Source organism: Nycticebus coucang, chromosome 7 (genome assembly GCF_027406575.1).
Source record: "Nycticebus coucang isolate mNycCou1 chromosome 7, mNycCou1.pri, whole genome shotgun sequence".
NCBI classification, from domain to species: Eukaryota; Metazoa; Chordata; class Mammalia; order Primates; family Lorisidae; genus Nycticebus; species Nycticebus coucang.
In genome coordinates this window covers 5633280-5653360 of record NC_069786.1, presented here as the reverse complement: position 1 = coordinate 5653360, position 20081 = coordinate 5633280, and the positions used below count along the sequence as shown (strand labels likewise).

The following is a 20081-nucleotide window of genomic DNA, read 5'->3' as shown; positions in this document are numbered from 1 at the left end:
CAGGGATGAGGTAGGGAGGCGGGGAGGAGTGAGCCCCGTGCCAGGAGGAGAGGGAGGTGCAGGAACAGAGCACTGGCTTCTAGGAATGGGGCCACAGGTGGTGGCTCTGAGCTGCGTGGATAAAGGGCAGAAACTGAGAGGGATCCCTGCTTCACAGCCTGCTGACCTGCCCTGTCCTGTCTCACCAGCCGTGGGACTCTGGGATGGGTCTGTGCACTCTGCATGGTGCACTTAGGTCTGTGCCTGAAGGGCCATTTGTGTGTCTCCAGGGTACCCCTCTTCTACCCGGCATCATCCTTCTAGTGTAGAGTAGACACTTGTCAGCATGGCACGGGGGCAGGAGAGTATTACAGATGCAACGTCTTCTTTCTATCATGAGCTGAGATCTGTCTACCAACCCACGTCAGCTTGATGGGGTCAGTGAAGAACTGGGCGACTGTGTGTGATCTTGTCCCTCAGTTGGAGGGAACCTTCTGACATGAGGCTCTCACCCTGCACTGGCCTTGCCGAGGGAGGACAAGCTCCTCAATCCTTCAGATGTGGGAGAAATCAGTTACCTGTGTTTCTCCCTCTGTTGCCCTTTGCTGTCTATAAGGAGACTTGTCATGAGAGGCTGTTTCCTTGTCCAACTCATTTGGTCTCATACCTGTCTGTCTTTGGTCTGAAGTGTTATGGAGACTCTCCTGGGCTGAGGTCAGGCCCAGCTTTGGGGCTAACTCTGCAGCCAGTGATCTGCCAAAGTCCTTCCTTTTAGTGGGGACGAGTCCAGCCGCTCACTGACAACCTGAGCTTTCCGTGCTCAGCCCTCTCAGGTCCACAGCACCTTCCTTTTAGTGGGGACGAGTCCGACCGCTCACTGACACCTGAGCTTTCCGTGCTCAGCCCTCTCAGGTCCACAGCACCTTCCTTTTAGTGGGGACGAGTCCGGCCGCTCACTGACAACCTGAGCTTTCCGTGCTCAGCCCTCTCAGGTCCACAGCACCTTCCTTTTAGTGGGGACGAGTCCGGCCGCTCACTGACAACCTGAGCTTTCCGTGCTCAGCCCTCTCAGGTCCACAGCACCTTCCTTTTAGTGGGGATGAGTCCGGCCGCTCACTGACAACCTGAGCTTTCCGTGCTCAGCCCTCTCAGGTCCACAGCACCTTCCTTTTAGTGGGGACGAGTCCGGCCGCTCACTGACACCTGAGCTTTCCGTGCTCAGCCCTCTCAGGTCCACAGCACCTTCCTTTTAGTGGGGACGAGTCCGGCCGCTCACTGACAACCTGAGCTTTCCGTGCTCAGCCCTCTCAGGTCCACAGCACCTTCCTTTTAGTGGGGACGAGTCTGGCCGCTCACTGACACCTGAGCTTTCTGTGCTCAGCCCTCTCAGGCTCTCCGAGGTCCACAGCACCTCCAGGCCTCATTCCATTCACTCTCTTCTCCCTGCAGAATTTGGGGATGTTTCCTCCGTGACACTACTGCTGTTACTTTTTCTCTGTTCATCATCTCTACTGCCTTCCTCTGTTTTTTAATTCCTCTAATTTTACTGATTCTGGCAATACTTGACAATTTAATATCGTTCAAAATGCATTTTGTTCTGAGATGCTATTTATTATCTTTTTAGTCATTAATTATAATAGTAAGAAAAATACAGAGTAGTTTATCTGGCACACACCATTACACATCTCCTTCTGGTGGCAACCCAGTGATTTTAAAACAATTGCAGATATGAAGCGTAAATGCCTAATACTCTGATAATTGGATTTCATGTGAAGCTCGTTGCCCCCTATTGTTTTGAAGTACATGCTATAAATGAAACTTCATTACACTGTAAATGACTTTTCTGTAATCTTTGTTTATGAGATGTGCCATGTTGCACCTTGGGCAAAAACAAAGGTTTTTCCTAACATTGTTCACCAAATTTTATTGCTATTTTCAACATGATAATCATTTCTAAAAAGGTATTATTGAATTTTCTTGTTTAATTTATTAAAATTTTTTTTTTTTTATGAGGACGGAGGAGGAAGAAACATGGTTCCCAGTGATGGGGGAGTCAGCGCCTTTGCGCTGTGCACTTGTCCTCTCACTGCGCCTGCAGTTGCGATAGGACAGTCCCCATTCTGGGCAGCTCCTGGTTCCCAGTGATGGGGGAGTCAGCGCCTTCGCGCTGTGTACTTGTCTTCTCACTGCGCCTGCAGGTGCCATAGGACAGTCCCCATTCTGGGCAGCTCCTGGTTCCCAGTGATGGGGGAGTCAGCGCCTTCGCGCTGTGCACTTGTCCTCTCACTGCGCCTGCAGGTGCGATAGGACAGTCCCCTTCTGAGCAGCTCTACTCCTCAGCAGTGCTATCATGTTATATAGGGACATATTTGGATATGACTACGAAACCCTATTGGAGGATCTTTCATCAACGTTGACTCCTAGAGGTAGCTGTGGGTTGGATCTCTAAGAGTATTGCTGAGCAGGTGGACTTGAAGCTAGAGGCTTGGACAGCTACTACAGGCGGATGTCATGGTCACCCCCAGACCGTCACCTCTACACCCTCCATGGCCCTGAAGCTCTGGTCTTTTGGAGGAAGCAGGGTCTACCATCAGGCCACAGTTTTGCTTGGGGGCCATGACTGGAGTCCAGTCTTTGCCCTGGGAAGAGGTTTCCTCTCCCCTCTGAGGCCTTTGGGCTCATGATCTGTGGCCTCCCCTTGGAGGTGAGCAGGAACCTCTGGGAGCACCTGCCACTCTCCTGCCAGCATGTGGTGCGCTTAGCTGTCCAGTGAAGCTGCTGTCCTAGGTGGAGTGAGTCGGAGGCATCACTGGGCTGTGGGTCAGACCGCTCCAGGCTCTGAACTTTATGATCACATGAGGCAGAAGGTGTCTTCTCCGTTACTCCCCCCCACACCACCCAACCACACAGCATGACTGGTTCCAGGCAGAGTTCTGAAAGGATACTGGGGGGAGGGTGCCTCCAGATGTCTCCCAAATCAGTACTAGTCAAGGTTCTGTAGGGACCTGGAGCCAGGGGCAGCTGCAGCGGACTTCTGTATCTCTCCTGAGCAAGAGGGATTTACTGCAAGGAGTGGGTTTACCCGGTTCCAGGGCCTCAGGGTGGGCAGCGGGTAGGAGACCAGGATTGGGGGTGGGGGGTGGTGTAGTTGGAACTCGAAGGCCTCTGGAGATGGAGCCCCTAGGCTTCTGCACTGTGAACCAGAAGGCTGCGCGTGCATGTGCGTGTGCCTGTGTGTGTGTGCGCGTGTGTGCATGTGCCTGTGTGCGCGTGCGTGTATGCGTGCGCGTGTGTGTGCCTGTGTGCGTGCGTGTGTGCCTGTGTGTGTGCGTGTGCATGTGTGTGCCTGTGTGTGTGCGCGTATGTGTGCATGCGCGTGTGTGTGCCCGCATGTGTGTGTGTGCCTGTGTGTGTGTGTGCATGCGTGTGTGTGTGTGTGCATGCATGTGTGTGCATGTATGCATGCTTATCCGGCAGCACATCCTTGGAATGTCAGTGCCTGTGAGTGAGGGTGGGGTGAATCCAGTCAGCAAATCAGGGCTGTATTCCTGGAGCACGTATTCCCTTCCCACCTCATCCTCACCTGTCCCACCAGCCAAGCCACCTGGGCTCTTAGCTCTTCCTGCAGGGGATCAGCCCTGAGGAAAGGGTGGCTGCCCTGGGCATGGGAGGAGTGATTGTGGCAGTTTGTGGCAGAGCAGACGTGGTATCATTAGAGGAGACGGTTTGGAGAGTGATCTCTACCTGGAGAAGAGATGCCTGTGACATTTCAATTAAATCCATAATTACAGAGTAATATATTATAATCAGACAGAAAACAGAATTAAATCCACTACAGAGCCTTGTACTTGGCGTGCTGAGATTTCACCAAAACTTTGATAAGGAAGAAGACAGCAGATGAGCAACACCAGAAGTAAATTTTTAGGGGTTGAGAAACCTAATCAAAATCATCACATTCAGCTTTGGAACATAGGAGGGACTGTGTCATCATCGTGAATTCAAGGCATACTCGTGATTAGGCTCACACACTTCTAGCAAAATTCCTATTTAAAATGTATGGATTAAATTTAATAATTCTTTTGAATTCGTGTTTACGTGTCTAAAAACTTTGAGAATTTATTTTTTTTTCTTTTGCAGTTTTTGGCTGGGGCTGGGTTTGAACCTGCCACCTCCAGCATATGGGGCCAGTGCCCTGCTCCTTTGAGCCACAGGCACCACCCCCTATTAGAGAATTTCTTATGCTCAACACACAAGATCTCACCCCAAAATAAGAACCACTAATAGTGCTTATGTGAATTAACGTTGTTCTCAGTGAATTATTTTCCAGGTACTGTGTACTACGCAGCACTCCTGGCTTTCCAGAAAATTAGTACAATATGATCGTAGTTTTTAAGGCCCACATGAAGTGTGTATGGGAAAACGTCTTGTGATCATACCAGCTGAGTTAGAATAAGGAATGGTGAATTTCTCTAGTGTGACTTTATAAACAAGTCTCAAACAAACAAACAACAAAGAAACAACTGCTGTTGCTACCTCATTTGGTTCATTTTTGGAGGATAGTAATAATTTGATGTGTTAGTATGCAATGAAAAAGATGAGCAGAGAATTTTATGATTTATATATTGCCACCTCATTTTAAAAAAAGCTACATTCAATTTTATCTAAGTATACAGCATTTTTCCCCCCTGGAAATAGAATCATCAATTATTCATGTTTCTTGGTATTCTTTTGTTTCTTGGAGTCTGCTTAGTTCTTTGCAGAATTTGTCTAAGTTCACAAATACTTTTGTCAACAAATTATATGAGGAATCATAACTCCTGATTATTTCTCTTTGGTTTAATATTTTGAAAATTTTCAACCTATTTATCATCATCTCAAACACTGATGTAGGATTGAAATAATATTTTTCCTAATTACATCCCCTGTGTCCACTTGTGCAGAAGGCCCCTCTGTGGCCTTATCTGAAAATGCCAGACGTCCCCTTCTGCTCACGGCTCCCCTCCGTCCCGCTCAGTTCCTGCCACATTGCATTTCTTGCTTGATTTGTTTTGCAGTTTCATTTTTTATTTATGTTCCCTATGTTTTTCCCATGGGGAGTTTGTTTACCCTTTTTATCATATTTTCCCCATTTCTATCCATTCCTCATCCTAGGCATTCCCACAACCAGAGGTTCAGCCATAGTGCGTGTGGCTCCGCGGCTGCTGTGACCACCTCCGCCTGCACCAGCCCGGCACCATGGGGACGGCTCAGGTACTGTGCGACCTCCCTGTCTCCCATACCCCTGCAGTGTCCCTTCACATGGCGTCCCTGAACTTGCTGTCCCCTAGGACTGGGTGGTTTTCCTAGGGTGGGGAAAGGCTGCACAGCCCCCATCACACCAGGCTGGCCGGGGAGGAGAGGTCCCAAGGATACCAGGAGAGTGGGTGTCCTGAGGGCGAGACCTGGCAGGCTGCAAAGCCTATTGGGCTACAGGTGGCCCCTTCTGTCTTCTCTTCAAAGAGAGGTGAGTTTACAACCTCCCATACATGCTGTGATTGCACATGCGCTGAGTGAGTGCTGGGAATGCAGCATGCCCTGAGAGGACCTCCTTGCACAGCTAGACCGGGTGTGCTCAGGTGAATCTGCGCAGCCGTCGAGTGTGTGCATGTGCCTGTGAATCAACCTCATGTGCCCCAGAATGAAGCTTTCAAAAACTTTTCCCATGGAGTTAGTGGAGTGTCTGGGCCTTTGTGTGTGTCACGGAACAGGGTCCCTGTCTGCAGGGCTGAGAGGTGGGCAGTGGACACCATTATCCAGCGGACAATTCCCACTGCTGATGACTAAACAGCCACACACCAGGTGTGTCTCCTGGGGTGTCCAGGGAGCCAGTACAACCCCCCCCCCAATTGAAGTCTTTGTGGATGGAGGCATTTCATTTGATTTTTCAGAGGGAAGAGAGGCTTACATACGATATAATCTTATTTCTTCCTATAAAAAAGATTTGAGTGGGTGAAGGATGCTGGAATTTCAGGGACCCTTGCTGCTGCCTGACACCCTCCTCTGGTCTTTTTCAGCCTCATGTGTCCCCAAAGCTTCTAACATTTTCTTTACACACTAGATAGTTTCAAGAAATGGTACTGACTTCAGGCTGTCACATAAAGTCACTGCAGTTACACATCTGTGGCTGTTTTGTGGTCAGGAGGTTTGCGTCCAGCTTTTGAGGAGGTGTGAGGAAGCTTTCACTTGCCTGTCTGTGTTTTGGAGACCTGTTTTCCCAGAACACAGTGAGGACACTTCCCAGCTCTCTTGTCAACTCTTCAAATAACTTTCCCTGCAAGTAGCAAGGGGCAATTGCATGTTTGCTCCACAAATTAGTAGTTAGGGTTCTTAATTGCAAAGATCAGAACTCACTCTGGTGTGTTTAAGTAGAGGAGGAAGTGTGAAAAGGCTATTGGCCTCTCTCAGCCCTGTGACCAGCCAGGCGGGAGGTGCCAGCCCTGCCCACCCCTCAGGGTCCTGCAGGAAGGACAGGCTGCAGGGCCCGGTGGTGCCCACAGTCTCTTGATACTGTGGTGATATTTGTTTTTGTTTTTGTTTTTTTTGGAGACAGTCTCACTAGGTCACCCTTGGTAGAGTGCTCTGGCATCACAGCTCATAGCAACCTCAAACTCTTAGGCTGAAGTGATTCTCTTGCCTCAGCTTCCCGAGTAGCTGGGACCACAGGTGCCTACCACATGCCCAGCTATTTTTTTGTTGTAGTTGTCATTGTTGTTTAGCAGGCCTGGGCCGGGTTCCACTACCTGCCTTGGTGTATGTGGCCAGCGCTCTATCTATTGAGCCATGGGCACTGCCTTGTTTTCGTTCTTGTCTCCTACTTTGAGAAGGGGCATCCACCATGCAGGAAGCTGTCAGAAGCCCAGGGAGGCTCTCAGAGATGTGGGCAGCCATGACTGTTACATCACTGGGGTCCAGTGCTGGGGCCGTATCGCCTACTCTGCCTCCACCCCCACACTGTCTGGTGGCAGCAGCTGCTCTCTGTGGGATGGACAATGCGTCTTCATGGGGGTGGGAGGTAACGGCTGATGCTGCATCAATTCCCTGCCCTGACTCCCCCTGGAGGGCCTGGAGGGGGACATCCATCCCCTGCCCTCGTTCATCTCAGCAGCCTGAGAGCCCAAGGTAGACGTGGTGCTGCTGGCATTCCCTGTCGGAACCAGGTTCCGTGTTGGGTTAGTTTTCATGTATAAATGTATGCATGACATAGGAAGGAAACATTACAGGCCGTTAGTAGAGTGCTGCTGTTTGTTCTCCATGACTTTCTTTCTCCACCACCCACCTGGTCCCTCTGCCCTGGCTGGCAGTTCCGCTGCTCCGGGACCTTGCCTTCTGCCAAAGACAAGTGCTGAGCTCTTGGTGGCTCTGCCCAGGTGTGTGTGTGTGTGTTGCCGCCCCCTTCCATGAGCTCCTCCAGACGGATGTAGCAGGGGGCCCTCTGGTCTGCGCACTCTGCCCCCATCAGTGGTGAAGCTCCCCTGCACCTGATAATGGGGGATCACACCCGCTTTCTTTTTGCATGTTGGCCCAGTGGCCAGAGCAGCCTGCTGTCCAGCTCCTCTTCCTGCAGCTGTCCCTGGAGCATCTGCACCTTCCCTGGCCACTCTCTCTCTGCTGGCCCAGGCCCTGCGGGTGGAGGCGGATGGTGAGAGAGGTGCCACGCCTTCTGTCCTTACTGCGGGAGAGGCTGTGCACACAGACACCTGGTGTGGAAGAAACAACTTGGACATTTGACTTCTGGGAACAACCCCCGAGCCCCTACAGCACATCTGGAGGGGCTCTGCTGCCCTGGGACCATCAGGATGGGCCCCACCCAGACACCCCTGGTGGTGCGTGCCTGTGGCTGGGCCACGCAGTTGCTGAGTAGGGTAGTTTTGGAGGGTGGGACTTTCTGTGAGAAACCATAAAAATGTAGGCTGAGCAGTGGCCACTTCAGACATTCTGGAGCAGGTGGTGCTGTGGTGGGGGCAGTCCGGGCTGGACCTCTGCCCTGGGTGTGACCTCCCTTTCCCCTTGTCACCTGAAAGGGCGTCCTCCCTCTGCCCTGGGCCTCAGTGACCGTGTCCATCGTCCCAGCACTCTGGGTGGCGTCTGGCTTTCTCTGTTGCTTTGTCTTCTGTTTCCCCATGTCTGCTCTGGTCCTTATTACTCACTTTAGTTTTAATTCGCTCTTCTTTTTCACTTTTTTAAAGGCTCAGAGCTGAAGTCAATGTCTTTCCTGACAAAGACATTTAATGCTATGTATTATCCTGTGAAGTTTAACCTTACTAGGTGCTGGGTATTTTTTGTAGTACAAATGCCTTTGGGAAGCGGTTGCATCTGTCGAGACAGAACTGTCCTTTGCAGTTTTGCTGGATAGAATGTGCTGGAGGCCCTGCTGGTGGGTCCTCGGCCCCTCCCCTAAGCTCTGTTGCCGCCTCTGGGCTCGGGTCTCGAGGGATGCCCTGGGGGGTCCCTGGAGGTTTTAGGTATGGACATCCCATGTGCTCCTGTTTACCAGCTGCCCTTGGGATTTCCTCTTTAGACCTCAGTCATTTATGTAGATTTGGGGAGGGAGAGAGGAGCTAAGGGACATCCTCAGTGCCCCACTGCAGTCTCATCTTCCTCACTGAGATTTTCACAGGAAGACCCAGCCTCTCTGTGCTTCCCTGCAAGTGGGCTGAGTGTCAGCCGGGGCAGGGCTGCTGCAGATTCCCTTTAGGTCAGCGAGCCTTGGGTATGCTGAGAACATACATGTGCAGCCTCCCATACACCACACGACAGCCATCTGGTACACGGTGTCCATTCCCTCTCATCATGTGTGTGCTGAGGGCCCAAGAAGCTGTACGTTTGAAGCCAAAAGAGACAATGATGTGAGGAGTGGGCCCATGGGCGCTGAGGGCCCCTTTCTGCCTTTCCTTGCCCAGTTTTGTTGGTGTTTGGGATTGAGGGTCTGACTTGCAGACCAGGCCTGGGCTCCCTGCAGGCCGGAGAGGCTGCCCTGTCCTGCCTAAGAGCTGGGGTTGCCTCTTCACGCCTGTTCTTCAGCTTTCTGTGGAAGAAAGAATACCAAGGGCAAACCCCGTCAGGCTGCCTCGCTTCTTTTGTTCTGTCTCTTATCTGGTTATGAGCTGTAAATTTTAATGAATTACCCGCTTGATTCTTCTCAAGATCCTGGACTCATTTTCCTTCTCCCTCGTGGTGTAATTGATTGTCTGATTGCAGTGAATGAGCAAATCTGCATCTTTCAGTCTCTTAGGCTTTAATACAAATCACAGACTGAGTATTATGTTCCTGACAAACAGGGTTTGGACTGATTCGGTCCCCAAATGTCATACCTTTGCTACTTCAACATTTTTGTAAAGGATAAAATATCCACTAAAACCAGACATGGTCCAGTCCTGCTCACTGGCGCTCTCAGTGTGGCCCTGGTGGAGGGTGCCCGTGGCATGGAGCCATCTAAGTGGGAGCTCTGCGGCAGCCAGCTCCAGGGCTGCACCTGCGACGTGGTCTCCAGGGCTTCTCAGTGGACAGTGACCTCAGATGCTCTGAGTCTGAAGTGCCCTTCACGAAGAGAGTTGATGTGTGTTTGCTCCTGAGATGGGACTCTGACAAGACTCCTGCCAGAAAGAGCAGTTAAATAGAAATTTTAAATCAACTTTTAAACACAAGCACAACGTAATGACAGTTACTCTGTCCTCAGCCAGCCTTCGGGATGCTCCTGGCCCTGGAGCTGTCTCTGTCCCTGCCTTTCCTTCAGAGTGCCCACTCTGCTGGGATCGAGGCTGGGGACAACGGGGAAGAAAGGAGGTGCCACATCAACAATCGGGGACTGGGGAGCTCAGGAGGAGGATAGATGTGGCTTGTGTGGTGAGGCAGGGCAATGCAAAGGCTCGGGGGCCCACATGGGTGGCTCTGGACTGGGTCAGAGTACAGAGTGACAATTTAACAGTTAATACAGGGAAGGAAGAAGAAATCCCTGTCAACAGCATCACTGAGAGGAAGCCATGGAACCTGACTGATCTGAGAGTGTTGGGGACAGAGGGAAGTGGAAACTCTGTCCCAGCTGCTGACAGTGGGCGTGGCACCACCTCTCAGGCTGCCCCTGCCCTCCAGACCCAGTGCTGTGGCTCCCTGTTCTGCCATGTTGGCCAGCAGGAGCCTGCGCTGGCCTCTGGGCTTTCTCGCATCTCACCCCTCCACCAGGAGTGTTCTTCTGGGAGTTGACCTTGCAGGTTTGGCTGTAACCAAGTTCCAAAACAGGGCGGCTGAGGCAGCAGGATGTGTCGTCTCAACACAGTCCCAGTCACCAAAAAGATCCTCCCAGGTGACCCTGACAGACTGAACCTGAAGTTTATAGGAGAGAAAAAGACCTCGAGTGGCCAACACAATATGGACGAAGAACCAGTTCACAGTTGACTGGCAGTTGACTTCAGGTCCGCACGAGGCCACAGTCATCAGGACGGTAGTTCTGGGGAAATGGGACACGTGGGTCAGTGGACAGTCCAGAAATGGACCCAGGGAAGTTGGAAAAGATCAGAAGCAGCAGAAAAGGTATGATGCTGGAACAGCTGGACAGCCACATGCAAAAATAGGAAAAAAAGCATCTAGACACAGATGTTACACCCTTCATGGAATTAATTCCATCTGTGTCATAGACCTAAATGTGACATCCAAAACTGTGAAACTACAAGGAGATGATACAGGAGAAAAAACCTACATCACCTTTGGTTTGGTGACTGTTTAGGGACAACACCAAAGGCATGATGCATAAAAGAAAAATTGATAAATTAGATTTCATTAAAAAATAAAAAACTTCTCTGCAAAAGACACCCTTTAGAGATGTCTTGAAACCACAAGCCACAGACTTGGAGGAAATATTTGCAAAAAATTTATCTGATGAAAGACAGTATGAAAATTATACAAAGAATTTTAAAAAATGAACAGTAAGAAAACAACTTGATTAAAAAATGTGTAGACAGTCTTAACAGATCATCTCACCAAAGAATATATACAGACTGCAAATATCATATGAAAGGATGGTCCACCTCATGTGTCCTCAGGAACTGCAGATTATATCAAGGACGCACCACCACCCACCTGTCCTTGTGGCCACAATCCAGACATTGATGGTGGCAGCCCCTGTGAGGACGTGGAGCTGTGAGGACCTGGAGCTGTGAGGACGTGGCGCTGTGAGGATGTGGAGCTGTGAGGACGTGGCGCTGCGAGGACCTGGAGCTGCGAGGACGTGGTGCTGTGAGGACCTGGAGCTGTGAGGACGTGGTGCTGTGAGGACCTGGAGCTGTGAGGACCTGGAGCTGTGAGGACGTGGCGCTGTGAGGACGTGGTGCTGTAAGGACCTGGAGCTGTGAGGACTTGGAGCTGTGAGGACGTGGCGCTGTGAGGACGTGGCGCTGTGAGGACCTGGAGCTGTGAGGACGTGGCGCTGTGAGGACCTGGAGCTGTGAGGACGTGGCGCTGTGAGGACCTGGAGCTGTGAGGACGTGGCGCTGTGAGGACGTGGAGCTGTGAGGATGTGGTGCTGTGAGGAACTGGAGCCGTGAGGACCTGGAGCTGTGAGGACGTGGCGCTGTGAGGACGCGGTGCTGTGAGGACCTGGAGCTGTGAGGACGTGGCGCTGTGAGGACGTGGCACTGTGAGGACCTGGAGCTGTGAGGACGTGGCGCTGTGAGGACCTGGAGCTGTGAGGACGTGGCGCTGTGAGGATGTGGTGCTGTGAGGAACTGGAGCCGTGAGGACCTGGAGCTGTGAGGACGTGGCGCTGTGAGGACGCGGTGCTGTGAGGACCTGGAGCTGTGAGGACGTGGCGCTGTGAGGACGTGGCGCTGTGAGGACCTGGAGCTGTGAGGATGTGGTGCTGTGAGGACGTGGTGCTGTGAGGACCTGGAGCTGTGAGGACGTGGCGCTGTGAGGACGTGGAGCTGTGAGGACGTGGTGCTGTGAGGACGTGGTGCTGTGAGGACCTGTAGCTGTGAGGACGTGGCGCTGTGAGGACCTGGAGCTGTGAGGACGTGGTGCTGTGAGGATGTGGTGCTGTGAGGACCTGTAGCTGTGAGGACGTGGCGCTGTGAGGACGTGGCGCTGTGAGGACCTGGAGCTGCGAGGACGTGGCGCTGTGAGGACCTGGAGCTGTGAGGACCTGGAGCTGCGAGGACGTGGCGCTGTGAGGACCTGGAGCTGTGAGGACGTGGCGCTGTGAGGGCCTGGAGCTGCGAGGACGTGGCGCTGTGAGGACCTGGAGCTGCGAGGACGTGACGCTGTGAGGACCTGGAGCTGCGAGGACGTGGCGCTGTGAGGACCTGGAGCTGCGAGGACGTGGCGCTGTGAGGACCTGGAGCTGCGAGGACGTGACGCTGTGAGGACCTGGAGCTGCGAGGACGTGGCGCTGTGAGGACCTGGAGCTGCGAGGACGTGGCGCTGTGAGGACCTGGAGCTGCGAGGACGTGGCGCTGTGAGGACCTGGCGCTGTGAGGACCTGGAGCTGCGAGGACGTGGCGCTGTGAGGACCTGGAGCTGCGAGGACGTGGCGCTGTGAGGACCTGGAGCTGTGAGGACGTGGCGCTGTGAGGGCCTGGAGCTGTGAGGACGTGGTGCTGTGAGGACCTGGAGCTGTGAGGACGTGACGCTGTGAGGACGTGGCGCCGTGAGGACCTGGAGCCGTGAGGACGTGGCGCTGTGAGGACCTGGAGCCGTGAGGACGTGGCGCCGGGAGGACGTGGAGTCATGAGGACGTGTAGCTGTGAGGACGTGGTGCTGGAAAAATGTGGAGCTGAGGACGTGGTGCTGGAAGGATGTGGAGGTATTTGGATGTGGAGCTGCGAGGATGTGCTGGAAGGATGTGGAGGTATGTGGATGTGGAGCTGGGAGGATGTTGAACTGGGTGGAAGTGAAGTTGGGAGGATGTGGTGCTGTGAGGACGTGGGGCTGTGAAGACATGGTGCTGGGAGGATAGCAGGGCCCTTGCTCAATGCTGGTGGGAATGCAAGTCTTTCATTCTGAAGGACAGTTTAGTGGTTTTCTAAAAAGTACACATAACTGCACTCCTGGGTATTTTCCCAAATGAATTAGAAACTTTTATCCTCACAAAAACTTGCACATGATGTTTATTACCCCTTGGAAAGAGCTGAGGTGTCCTGTAGATGGTGAGTGAATAAACATCTGTAAATCCAGATGAAAACTGCTTGGAAGAGACGGGCTCTGAAGCCAGGCAAGGCTCAGGAACTTTAAATACACGTTACTGAGTGGAAGGAGCCAGTCTGAAATGGCAGCTCCTGTAGGACTCCAGCTCTGTGGGGACAGTGGCACACCAGTGGGTTTGGGGTCGGGGAGCAGGGCAGGCTTCCGGGGTGGGCAAGCTGCTCTGTGTGATGGTGTGGGAGACACGGGCACTGTGCATTGGTCTGGACCTGTGGAGGGCACAGCCCCACAGTGAGCCTCATGTGAGCTGTGGTTAATAGTAATGTGCCAACATCAGCTTGTCAATTATAATAAATGTTTCACACTAATGGCAGAAATTAATAATAGAGGAATTGGGGCAGATGAGGAAAGGGTTTTGTGTGAACTCTGTACTTTGTGCTCAACTATTCTGTAAGTGTGTAAAAAAAAAAAGTGTTTTAATTAATAAATATTTTGGCATTCTTGTTTTATTGTCTCTAAAAACCCAAGAGGTAGAGAAGCCCTGTTTAGTCTTCCATTTAGAGTTAGATCAGAGAAGGTGCCCTGCCTGAAGAGCTGGGTGACGGCACACTCCGATGGAAACCCAGATCTTCCCGTCAGGGTCGGGCCTGGTTTACTTTTTTTCACTCACACACGAGTGTTCTGGCGGGAGGTGGCTTTGTCTGGCTGTGGCTGAAATGAAGCCAGGTGGACACCAAGGGCAGGGCCATACGGCTCCAAGCTTCCCTGTGGGGCTTTCATGTCCTCTCCAGGGTCTTACTTGTTCAGGGAGTGAGAGTGTTGGGTCAACTCTCGCCCCAGCAGAGATGCAGGTGGAGGCCTCACTGCACAGTCACAGGCAGGAAGCAGTCGGGCTTCATGGCTGCTCATAATGTCACAAATAGTGAGATTTTGCATGTTTGTGACTTTGTAGTGTTAATTAGGACAAAAACATTATTGTTAACCAAGATGATTTCTTGACATACTAAGTTTGTTTTTTGTTTTAGATCGTTATTTCTAAATGAAAGAAATAAACAAAGGCTAAATATTTATAGGCTTTTGGTCCTTTTGCCTTTTGTCATAGATTCTCTAAGAGCTTTGGGGAGTTTTTCCACCGTTCTTGTAACAGTGTTAACCACAGCACTTCAAGTGTGACCTTTGTTATGTAAATTTTAAATCCACTGGTTAGAAATTAGACTGGAGTTTTAAGATGACCTCTGAGGTTTTTCAGAAAAATCACTCTAATTACCAGGGACTCCTGCTGCCAGCTCAGCTGATGGGATCACACAGCAGCCCTGCTGGTCTGTTTGCTGTGGCTGCAAAGCACAAGAGCCATGGGCGCCGACGTCTTCTAGATCCCCATTTCTGTGTTACTGTGGCTCTGCCGTCCTGACAGGGCAAATGTGACTGTTATGGACTGGACGGCTGCGTGAGGCCATGGGGAGCCTGGATGGGTGGGCATCTCTCAGCAGCCTGTACCCACCTTTGGAGGGGCAGTCACAGTAGGAGGCTATCTACTCACGACAGAGTGTGACACTCTTCCTTTTCAATCCTTAATCTATCACCCTGTATTTAACCCATTTTTGTCTTTTATTTCTTGACAAAAATATGAAGATGATAAATATTCTTTCATGCAGTTTTTCATTTATTTCACTAATAGTCGTCTTGTTCATATGCCAGGCATGCTTCTGGGTGACAGAGTACAGCAGGTGGTCTGTGTGCCAGAGCAGGGTCTGGTCGCTGGGACAGACCAAGGATGAGTAGACAAATAGTGATAAAATGTTACACAGATAGTAACACACACAGAGAAAATAAAAAATAGGACGAGTACGGAGGAGAGCAGAGGGGTTTTTCTTAGGGCCTCTTGGGGGGTGGTGTTTGAGTAGGGAGCTGCAGATGTGAGCCTGAGCCCGTCTCCTGGGCTGATCCCTGAGACGTGGGGGCCACAAGGGCAAAGGCCCTGAGATCCATCGTGTGTGACAACTCCAGAGAACTGCTGGAGTGAGGGAGTGAGTAGAGTTGGGGGAACCAAGGCTTAGGGCCTCCCCTGCTGGTGGAGATGCTGCACCCTGTTCTCATGGTGCTGGCTGGGAGCAGATGCACGTGGCCAACTTTCCTCTGCCATCCTTAGTGTTCTGCTCAGAGACTATGGCAGAGTGAGAGCAGAGACCAGATGGCACCTGGCCCGAAGTCCAGGGGTGGTGGCTGCACAGGGCAGGTGCCAGCATTGGAGGTGGGGGCAGTCACCTTTGGGATCTGCTCTAAGGCAGAGCTAACAGAACTGAATGACACGTCAGTTAGATGCAGCTGAGAGACAGCATGTGTGTAAGCAGGGTGACTTCGAGCCTGAGGGCTGGTGAATGATGCAGCTGAGAGACAGCGTGTGTGTAAGCAGGGTGACTTCGAGCCTGAGGGCTGGTGAATGATGGCACGGTCGACTCCGTCGTCACCTGCCATCCTCTCCTCCGTGGGAGCTCTGCACAGAGCCTGGGTTCTGGCAAGCAGTGCACCCTGCCCTCTCTGTGTTTCACTGGGGTCTCTCCTGCCAGCAACTGGGAGTTGTTTCCTGGCTGTCACCTGGCAGAGTCTTTCTCTTCTTTTTTTTGAGATCCAGCTGAAAGCTTGTCTTTGTGACTGTGCCTGATTTCTTATTTTATGCCGTTGGGACCTCCAGAGAGTCTAGCTCTGTTATGGCATCTGTTTTAATCCTTCATGTTCCTCTCTGTGGGTCTCCAAGGGCCCGCTGGCCACCGTGGTACTCAGTGTCAGGGGACCTTGGTACTAGAGTGTCCACTCAAGTGCACAATCAGTGGCTAAGAGACTATAGGTGGCTGCACTGTTTGGTGCCAGTGTCCCTGCCCAAGGTTTATTCAGCCCCTTGTGGGCTGTTAATTTTTAGACAGTGGCATCGGCAGACTGCTGCTTTCATCTGTTACAAACTATTTCAAGTAAACACTAAAGAATAAAGAATGACATACATCTCGCTAGCACACCTTCCTCATCTGTGAAATCTAAACATGGCGCCCAGTGTGCCTCATACGTGTGGAAGTGACTTTGGGGACACAAGTGGGCATCTTTTTACACCTCCTCAGTCCCATCAGCTGCTCCCACCTGAGATGAGTCTCACAATTTGCTGTTCATCATTCTCACGCTTGTCCTATACGTAGGGGACATACTTATGCATCCTTAGATAATACACAGAGTTGCTTTGCTGTGGAGGTTCATTGTGGGGGTCTGTTTTGCTGCATGTGTTAAGTGCTATGTGATCACGACGTTCCTGGAAACGACGAGGTTTGCCCTCCTCAGCTTGTTTTCGGAGTATCAATGTGACAGCTGTGCTGCTGTGCGACCTTCCTTGGTGTCTCCTGCTTCATCAACACAGTAGCTCTTAAAGAGGGGTCCCAGATCACCTGGGAACTTGTTAGAAGTCAAATTCTTATACCCTTTGCCCAACCTATGTTATCAGAACTTTGGCCTTAAGATCCCTAAGCCTGTGTTTTATAAAGCACTCTAGGCTTCTGAGCCAACTTAAAGTTTGAGAAGCTGCTCAAAACACTGTTGAGATTTTGATTCAAGTAAACGTTGATTAATTAATGGAAAACTGACAGCTTTGTAGTATTTAGCCTTCCATAATCCTAAGGCACTCAGTACATGTCCCCATATAGTCTGGATTTCTTTTATGGTCTCCATAATGTTTTGTTACTTTCTTCACTTAGGTTTTATATATCCTCGATTCAGTTTATACTTAGGAAAGTATTGTGCAGTTTTAGCTCTTGTTGTGAATGGCATTTTAAAAATCTATTTCCTATTCTAGTTGGCTACTATTCCATGCACATACGCCACTGAATTGTCATTACTGCTTTGGTGCCAGCGTTCTTGGCAACTTGGTTTGTCAGTAGGTTCTCTTGACTCTTCCACATGGCCTGTTGTGTTATGATATGTACAAACAATTGTATCTTTTTGTTTCCACTTTTAAACCTTCACTTTGTAGTCTATGGTTTTGTTGTCTACAAACCTTCTTAGTTAATACATAGGCCAGAGAGAGGAGGTCTCTCATTTGTGCTTGAGTGGACCCTGGAAGGACAAGTCCAGGCTCTCCTGGTGCCGATGTCAACCTGCTCCCGTAGAGATGACATTCACAATCAAAGTAATTTTTATTTTTGGAAATTAATTTGTAAAGGAACATAAAAAGAAAATAAAATGTGAGCGATGGTACTTATTTCATTGCTTTTATTTGTACTCTTACATCTTTGATTTACATCCAGTGAGCTCTTTGTATCTGTGGGTTCTGCATCAACCAGCCGCGGATCAGAAGTGTCTGGGAAGAAATGAACAGGTGTGTTTGTACTGAACGTTTCTGCAGGTGTCTCTCTTGTCTTTATTCCCTGAACGATACAGTGTAGCAGATATTTATGTCGTGTTTACATTGCAGTAGTCACTATAAGTAATCTAGAGGTGATTTTGTGTATCAGGAGGATGTGCGTAGGTTCTGTGAGCATTTGTGGGTTTTGGTATCCACAGGGATCCTGGAGGTCACCCCCACAGATAGCAGACGACAGCTGTGCTCCTCTCAAACTTGCAGTAGAATTCTGAATACTTGTGTGATAAGTCTGAAGCCTTAACTGGATCTGCTTTGGCCATTTACATAAAACCTCCCCAAACCTCAAATAATTTCTCATATCTATAGCTCCCAGTAGAGTTCTTGCTGTAGCAGAGAACATGGGTTATTTGAATATCTGAGCCAGTTTCTTGTCCTCCAGAAGTAGAGATATGAGTATAGCAGTGCTCTAAAACCTTATTGTACTTTATGATTTGTGTCTGTGTGGCACCTTTTCATCTGAGTGTGTGACTCTTGTGGGATTTTCTTGGCCTGCATTATTGCTGCTGTTCACAGCTTGACGGCTCAGACATGTGGCAGTGAAGGGACCAGCCTGGTTCACAGCGTCTGGAGTGGGTCCCATCAGGTTCTGGGTTCCCCCCCTTTCCCTCAGCCATACCAGGATTGTCTGAGGATGCATTCTGAGACCAACGGCGTAGTTTCTTCTGTAAGCAGCCCTTATATCATTGATGGAATGGTTGATTGTATCACACTGCAAATATTGATCAGATTCCCGATATATAAGTCTTGATGGCCTTAGGGTCACGATGAAGAATAATTTTCCAGCTCTCACTTCAGCGTAAGCAGGCACAGCACCTTTTATGTTTTAGCGTTTGGCCAACTCTGTATCTCTCTGAAGTAAAATGTAAGTGTTCTGGGCGTTAACCCCTGTTCAGGTGAGCAGTTTGCAGGAATTCTCTCCGGCTCTGAGGGCTGTCTCCTCTCTCTGCTGATCTGCCTCTTTGCTGGGCAACAGTGTTTCAGTTTGATAGAATCACTCAGAGTTAGGAAAGCACAGTGAGAAAACCCTTTCACCCTAGCCAGAGGGGCTGTTATCAAGAAGATAAAAGATAACAGGTGCTGGCAGTGATGTGGAGGAAGGGGGACTCTCATCCACTGCTGGTGGGAATGCAAACTAGTACAGCCTCTATGGAAAACAGTGTGGAGGTTCCTCAAAAAATTAAAAATAGAGCTTACCATATGATCCAGCAATCCCACTGCTGGGCACGTACCCAAGAGAGATGAAGTCAGTCAGTCCAAGAGCTATCTGCCCTCCCATGTTCATTGCAGCACTATTCACAGTAGCCGAGTATGAAATCAACTCAATTATCCATCAGCAAATGGGTGTATAAAGGAAATGTTGGAACCCTGCTCAGCCACAGAAAAGGATGGCCACCTCAGCCCCACGCTTGTCAGGAATTAGCCACTCTTACCAGTGCAGCGCTTAGTGCCCGCTGGTTCTCCCGTGCTTATAACGTTGCCGGCAGCACAGCTCCGAGAAATCAGGTATCAGGGAGCCTGGTCCCACCCGATGCATATATTCTGCCCCTTTCCGCCCCTTCCCCCCACTAGCCTCAGAGTATCAATCAAAGTGGGGATGAGCCCCATCCTGGAGAAAATGGCTGTGCGACGTTTACACATTTAACTCTATAGAATTTGTACGAGCTTTTTCTAAACTCCCCGTAACAAAAAGGAAAGTAGGCTTTCCAGCATGAGCACGTCTTGGTGTTAAACACTATGCTTTTCTAATTTCCCTTTCTTTCTCAAAGGTTAGCAAGGCAACAATAAATTAGGGTTGAGTTGAGAGACCCTGTGAAACTTTTTGTATTACAATTAGTTGCACAAACCTAGAATTATCTTAAATTTCCCCACACCAGAAGAAATCAAATACCCAGGTCATCCTTGTTGCTCTTATTTATGTTCTAAAGACTGATCAGTAGCCAAGGTTCAGGGCCATTCCCGGGAGTCATCCCGGGCTTCCCTTCACAGGCCTCTGGTTGCCCAGACAAACCGTGGAGGGCAGTCATGTCGCCCTTGTTTGGGGCTGACTTCTCTTTAACAAGGTCAGCCCTTGTGTTTTTAGTGACATAAAAACACAAAAGAACAGTAAAAACTCTCAACCCACCTACAGCATTTGAAACCCCCTTAAAACATCTAATACACACTTCTAAAAAACCAGAATACCCTTACAATATTAATTAAATATATAAACAATTCTTACCTACATTCAAACAAAGCATTTTACTATCAAGGAGAGGAAGAGAACTAGAAGAGGTCTACAGAAATAGAAAAAATTTGGGACCATGGAAGAGAAGAGAAGATAGGAAAAGCTGGAAGAGCACAAGTTTTCGAAGGCCCTCCTGAATCCTGGGGTCAGAACATTGCTGGGGACCCCAGGGCCTCTGGGTGCTACCTCTTCACTCGGCTCTTGACCAGGGAAAAGGAATAAACAGAGAAGAGGTTCAACATTCTTTCAACAGGCCCTCTGCCTCCTTTCTGAAGCCAAGGAGAATGAGAAAGTTTGCCTGTGACCTGG

The 20081-nt window shown here is 50.2% G+C and overlaps 1 protein-coding gene across 2 annotated transcripts in view; it reads left to right on the top strand.

The window, feature by feature from the left end:
* Window positions 1-20081, top strand: part of DLGAP2 (DLG associated protein 2) — a 594688-nt gene that overhangs the window by 59357 nt on the left and 515250 nt on the right. For both annotated transcript variants that reach the window (XM_053598123.1, XM_053598120.1), the window contains exon 2: window positions 5131-5229. In XM_053598123.1, coding sequence (XP_053454098.1) covers window positions 5215-5229 — 15 coding nt within the window. In that variant the 5' untranslated portion in view covers window positions 5131-5214. The remainder of the gene's footprint in view (window positions 1-5130; window positions 5230-20081) is intronic.